This window comes from Sinocyclocheilus anshuiensis, unplaced genomic scaffold (genome assembly GCF_001515605.1).
Source record: "Sinocyclocheilus anshuiensis isolate Anshui unplaced genomic scaffold, SAMN03320099.WGS_v1.1 scaffold931, whole genome shotgun sequence".
Taxonomy (NCBI): Eukaryota; Metazoa; Chordata; class Actinopteri; order Cypriniformes; family Cyprinidae; genus Sinocyclocheilus; species Sinocyclocheilus anshuiensis.
This window is the reverse complement of record NW_015544187.1, coordinates 343,552-350,384: the sequence shown is the minus strand read 5'-3', so window position 1 is coordinate 350,384 and position 6,833 is coordinate 343,552. Positions and strand designations below refer to the sequence as shown.

At 37.4% G+C, this 6,833-nt stretch overlaps 1 protein-coding gene across 1 annotated transcript in view; it reads right to left on the bottom strand.

Annotated features, from left to right (window-relative positions):
• Positions 1-6,833, bottom strand: part of LOC107696488 (DNA topoisomerase 2-binding protein 1-A-like) — a 46,127-nt gene that overhangs the window by 4,721 nt on the left and 34,573 nt on the right. The window contains 5 exon segments of the mRNA XM_016496835.1: positions 1,301-1,462; positions 1,623-1,712; positions 1,786-1,914; positions 1,987-2,150; positions 4,996-5,095. Of these exon segments, the coding sequence (XP_016352321.1) occupies positions 1,301-1,462; positions 1,623-1,712; positions 1,786-1,914; positions 1,987-2,150; positions 4,996-5,095 (645 nt within the window).

Below are 6,833 nucleotides of genomic sequence, written 5' to 3'. Positions count from 1 at the left end.
CGTCGTCACAGTTGTAAACACGACGGCTTTCTTCTTTCGTGAGGGGGTTTGGCGTCACGGCATCTTTGTTTCTAGGCCGAACGTTATAGAATGCGACACTCGAAATGCTGTATTATTCAACCAATCAGATGATGACTTCGAAACTCCTGAAGTTTTTCCACTTTTGTGTGCCATATGCATCAGACGTTTAGCCAACGTTCCGTGGGTGTGGCATCTGAGGCTGAGACTAGGTTGCTTATAATGTACATTTGAGAAAGCAACATATGCAAATCTTCTTCAAAAACTTGCAATGAGAACCGCTTTCCAACAAATGAGCATGTCAGGAAAAGAGAAGCTTGATGGCTTAATGTTTGAAAAATAAAGAAACTTAGACAGCTGTATTGTAAAAAAAAAAAAAAAATCTTGACACTTTTATTATAAAATGTTTTTACAGAGATTTATTTTTCAGTGACAAGTTACAACAGCAAACTTTCTTATTTTAATTAAGTAATAATAATACAAATTGTACTGTAATTTTTTATGATTATTTTTCTTAAACTTCTTACAGATTAATTTTTTAATATAGTGAAATATAACAATAATAATATTTAGGGGCCCAAGCACCAAAGGTACTGGAACCTTATTGTATTTGTAAGGATTTTCTTCTTATTATTCTTTTTCGGCACTAAAACTGTGTGGGCATCAGTCATAGAAACATTAAACTTCGCAGGATGTCAGAAATCCCACCTGCTACTCGGGCACTCAGACACATCTATCGGACACTTGGTGGCGCTATAATAAGCACTTTTGCATTTGGTTCATAACTCTGTAATCATAAGGGCTAGAAGCAAAATCGGTGATCTTTTTATTATTATATATCCTAAAGATACTGAAAACATATTTCAGTAATCAAGTTGCTAGACATGACTGAATGTATTGTAGACAATATTTTTTGTCTGTTGTAATACAGAATAAAACTTCCATAGAGAGATTCATTATATTTGAAAAGAGACATGACCATTGTACAACCATACCGTCTACATGAGCTGTTTGTACTTAGACCCTGATAACTGCTGCTTGTGGTTATATTTGTTATTTTGTTTGATAGTTTAACATTTAATATAATATTTAATTTTTACTGTAAATGAATTTGATTTTTATGATTATTTTATAGTCATACTGATATATAATTACACCATTTTGGCCAAATCGTGCAGCTCTACACAGCAAACCAGGAGCTAAAAAATAAAAAATAAAAAAATCCCTAAAACGTTCTGCCCTAAACAGGAGTGTGATTTATATCTGAAACATCATCTCTCACCTGCATGAGGTAATCAGCAATGTACTCTGGTTTAAGACATTTTACCCCCTAAGCTGCAGCTTCCCTGACATCCACTCTGACATTACTCGGTTTTAACCGACTAAAATCCACAAACAGGTGAGTGGTCTCTTTAAACAGCGAGGGAGAAGGGTGTGGCAACACCTATACGGGGGAGAGAGGGTTAATACAAGAGAAACAGAGAGACAACACAGAAAGGAAGGAGGGGGAAACAGAAACCACTGCTTATAAGGTTAGAGAAAAACAATGCTTTTATGGATTCAGTGTGGGATCAAAAGAGAACAGAAGACAAAAGAAAACAGGCCTTTGCTCCCCCGGACTCCAGCAGCCGTCTGAATCCAGCCTTTCTGGCCTGGTCAATATTCAACATCACAGTCCAGCCACCAAACACTCCCTGCACATCAACAGCGTTAGGTGCTGCACCATGTTCTTGCATGCGCATCCAAGCATAACATATTTATGCGTACCTCCTTGTTTGAGCAGCCTTGTAGTGTTTTCCTCCATCGCATGGCTGCCAGTGCCAGTCTCTTCTGCTGAGAGTTGATGGATGGCAGAGCATCCAGGATAGAGCTGCTGCCCCACTCATACTGCTCCTCCTAATAGACATACAGGACATGAACATCTTTTTTCATCACTGAATGACCCCAATCACAAATGCAGACACACACCTCTATGCAGTGTCCTTCTGCACGGCAGGCCTCCAGATATGAGCGGTGAAGAATCCACTTGCCTGGTGCCATAGCGGCCAGATACTTCTCATTCCTCAGAGGATAACCAACAATAACATGAGTGCAGCTGGGGTCAAAACTCTGCTTCTCCAGCACAACACCACCTGCACATGTACACAAACATGACGCATCAAATAGAAGAAATTCAATTAGGTATGGAATACAACAACTGAATATAATAAATACAGTAACCTTTTACCATTTAATATATCTTAAAATATAATTTATTCCTCTGATGGCAAAACTGAATTTTTAGCAGCATTACTCCAGTCTTCAGTCTTTCATGATGCTTCAGAAATTACTGTAATATGATGATTTCATCCTCAAGAAACATTTCTTCTTATTATTATCAATGTTGAAAACAATGTTGAATTTAGGGCTGTCACTAACAATTATTTTGGTAATCATGTAATCGGTGGATTATTCTGACGATTAATCGAATAATTATAATAATTTTCTTTGAGGTAATAAAAATAGACCTAAGCAAACAATAGCCTTTAAAATTACTTAAAATACATATATAATAGCAATGAGGCAATACTAATTGGCTCAAATAAAGTATCAAAAGCAAGTAATCATATGGTTTTATTGAACAAAACTGTGAAAATACATAATGTATTATAAACAATAGAACTAACGTACATTATGCAATATATTAAAGGTCTGCAGAGAGCGCCAATGGCCTGAAGATTGTTTTTACACTTTTTGGTGTGATCTAATCCTTGTTTAATATTAACTAAAGAAAGGAAAACTTGAAATCGCATCATATGACCCCTTTAATTCAAATGTCCACTTAATCTTTAATATTTGGTCATTTCTTTAAGACAGAAATGCTACAGCCACTGTAATCTGAAGAAATGGTGCATGTTGCATTCCCAGATGAACTTTATAATAAACCCAAACTCACACAGGGTTTCCCATACATTGATTTATTTGTGGCGACCCGCCACAATATCAACACTGACCACCACAAATAGATTTAGCAAAAAGCTTTGACTTCGTTGAATAAACATGAGCACTGTTTCAAAACCAAAACGTGGCACGGGTGTTTTTATATAAATGTATCTTTTTTGAAGGGAACCAATTGTCTTCAGAAAAGTTTTGATGTCATTTTCATATAATGTTTCCTATAATGCCTGATAAAGTAGCATTCATGAGCAGCGCTGCTATGTTTACAGCTGTTACCGGGGAAACCACTATTTCTGCCGCTCTTAAAGCGCCTCCTGCTGGCAGAGAATGAATTCGCATTTTCAATCAGCCCATCTGTTTTATATTTACATTATATACATATATATTTCCCCCAGGGTAAGTGCCGCCACACTTAGGGCCCTATTTTAACGATCTAAGCGCATGGTCTAAAGCGCATGACGCAGGTGCACTCAGGGCGCGTCCGAATCCACTTTCAAGTTTTAAATCTGAAAGTGCACCGTGTATAAAGTTATTGTCTCTCAAAAGAAAGAGTCGACTCTGAATCACTGAAACGAGTCGTTTTTAAAACGAATCCCAAGCTGTTTCATGTTGACGTCAACATGAAACATTAGCATATTGCCCGCCCACTTGTTGGTCTTTCACATTAGTCTGAATGAAAATGCAAATTCACTCTTTGCCACTAGGTGCGCTTTTGGAGCAGTAAAAATAGCGGTTTCCCCGGTAACGCTGTACACAAAGCAGCACTGCGCTCACAAACGCTGCTTTATCAGGCATTACAGGCATGGTGAAATGAAAATGAGACCAATCGGACCAATCACCGCAGATTATTGTCACGCAAAGGAAGGGTTTGGAAAAATGAATAGTTAAACGAATCATTTGGGAGTCGTTGAGCAAATAAGGTAAAAATAAATGCATATTATAAGACAATGAAAGTGTTTTTTGACCTTGCATGCATGTCAACCTGTTGTTGGGAACTCCCAAAATCAAAATATGAACCTTTCATTACCCATAATAGGGGCACTGTAAAATAGAAATGTTTTGTAACATTAAAAATGTCTTTACTGTCACTTTTGATCAATTTAATGTTTTTTTCCCCGTTTTATACTTTTAGCAGAGTTATTATTAAACAAGCATTATGTGAAAGCTCACAAGAACACGTGTTTGACTGGAATCTGACAACAGGTCTAATTTTATAGAGGGTCCCTAAGATCAATTAGCTGATTAGTTGATTTTGAAAATACATAGTTTTACACATCCCTAAATTAAATTCAGTGCAGTCAGGTACAGTAGGCGCGTTTCCATTACCCTTCAAATTGTGCAAATTGAAATTGCGAATTGAAAATACGCCTAATGGAAACGTGTAAATTTCGCAAAAACGCCCATATATCGCAAAAAAAATGTTACTCTCGCATGAGGTGATTTTTCGGGCAATGTGAAAAAGGAATAATTCGCAAAACTGCAATGGAAACGGCTTTTTCGCATTTACAGGTCACATGGCGTATGTAAAAAGTCATATGATCATTCTTCAATGTACTGTAACTTCCAAGAAACACATCATACATGGCCGCTCTCCAGTATAAGGGGCTTTCCCTACCATTCATGCTTAGACAATGTACACTGCACACGTCTGCGGTGCAGTGTGGCTCTGATACGGCCACTGAAGCTGAACTCTAGTCAATGCTTATGTTTATTCCAGAATCCGCGCCACGCACATTTCCGAAGCGGCTCTCTGTGCTGCTTCTGTAAAGATACATGCATATGCCTCCTTTTAATAAATTTAGCCAAAATCCGTCAAAATCCCACCAAAACCCATTGCCATGACTTATCGCGAGAGGCAAAAGTTTACGCTTTAGTCGTATAACATTGGCTAATGGAAACGCCGTCATTCCGCAATACTTTATCCACATTTATAAAATATCGCCAAAGTTTTGCGCAAATCTGTAATGGAAACGCGCCTACTGACAAACAGCATAAAAAAGTACAAGAAATGGGAGGCACTAGGTTGCTTTGTGTACTAACCTAGCTCCTCTACGAGATGACTGTAGTCTATGCGTTCCTGTGGGTTCAAAGAAGACAGCAGGAAACATGGGGGATCCTTCACCACCTCCTTATCTTCAACCTGGTTAGGAGAGATCTAGTAGATCAGATTTTAATAAAATGAATTATAACTGCTGTCCATGGATAGGTGTGCATAGCGCTGTCGTGATATCAACATTGTAATACCACAATTCTGACAAGCCAACTGAGTATGGCAAGTAACTGCATGTTCACTTTTTTAATTTTTTTATTCCCTTCTTGTTTTACACTTAATGAATGTGCATTGATGTTAAATAAGTTGATCATAACAAGAGTTTTTTTTTTTTTTCAACTGTCTCTTGCTTTTAGTTCATTAAGACTCGGTGTACCATTGTGATTTGTACAGGTTTCGTAGATTTGCACTAAAAAGCCTAAGCAGAGAAAGAGAGAGATAGAGATCGAGATTGACTGAGCATGTGCAATTACCTGTATCTGTCCTTTTTCAGGTCAAATCATATATTTGCAAAAAATAAAAAATAAAAAATCAGTTGTCTAAAGATGAAAGCGACCAGCGTCTGTTCTGGTCAAAGCACTTAATCAATGCCACTGATCTCTATGAAGTGAAATATCAGCTTCAGCGTTACCCCAAGTGACATGTTGCTTGTTGACTGAGCTTTGTAAAGTGGCACTCAAAGTTCAACTAATTTTAACACCATGAATGAATTAGCATTTTTAAACATTAGTTGAAAGAATGTTTTAATGACTCACTCATAAAGGTAGCCATTTGCTGCCACCTACTGGCACAACAATGTAACTTGCACTGACTGACAGCCTGTTTACAACAGTGTCCAGTCAGATTTGAGAATCGGAACTAACTGTTATGCATATAATAAAACTCCACAAGCTTATTTATATTGCAAAATATATATATTAGGGCTGGTAAGCGATTACAATTTTTAATCTAATTAATTACATGATGTGGCAATTAATTAATCTAATTAATCGCAAATTAATCGCACATCAAACTTGGCTGAGAAATTACTCCCAAAAGATAATTTAAAGTCATTGTTGTGTAAAGCATCAAACAGACATTATAAAAAGTAGCTTCAGCAAGAAATATTTTGTTTGATTCAACAAAATTTATTACATATACTCTTTTGGACCATGAGGGTGTGTAAATGACAAAATTTTCATTTCTGGGTGGATGAACTATACTTAATAATTTGTTTAAATTATTATTACTATCGAAATATGAAATTATTTCTTTAATGAAACGATACTCTAAATAATAAACAAAAAATGCCAATAGGTGGTCGTAAAGGTCGTAATGATTAAGTCAGAGTCATTTATTTGATTCGCTCAAATAGTTGATTCATTCAGGAGTGAAGTAAATGGTTCTCTTTATGTATGGTCTAGGCATGGGCCGATTACCGGTTTGAAGGTATACCGCGATTTGAAAATTTCACGGTTTCAAAACCACTAATATTTTCCGTTATACCGTTCCTGCGGTATGCGCTGTTTTTCATGTCTCCTCAAAGACTGAAAGTGTAGGAATCCCTCAGGTTGAGTGCAGTGTAGAGTAACACGACCCTCCTCCTCCTGTTGGAGCGAGCGAGCGGTCAGTCACGTGTGTGTAGGATGGCCGAACTTAAGGTGCTTCCCCTGGAACTTACGCGATCAGCAAACGTCCGTTTTTTGTCTTATTGCAGCTCGTCTCTGTTCTGGACTTGCACAAACTGCGTTGCAATGCAATCATTTTCCAAAATGTAATTTATGTGAAAATATGAAGTCTGTAAACGCCCGTTAACACAGGCCAGAGACGCTGAAGACGGACGCACAGA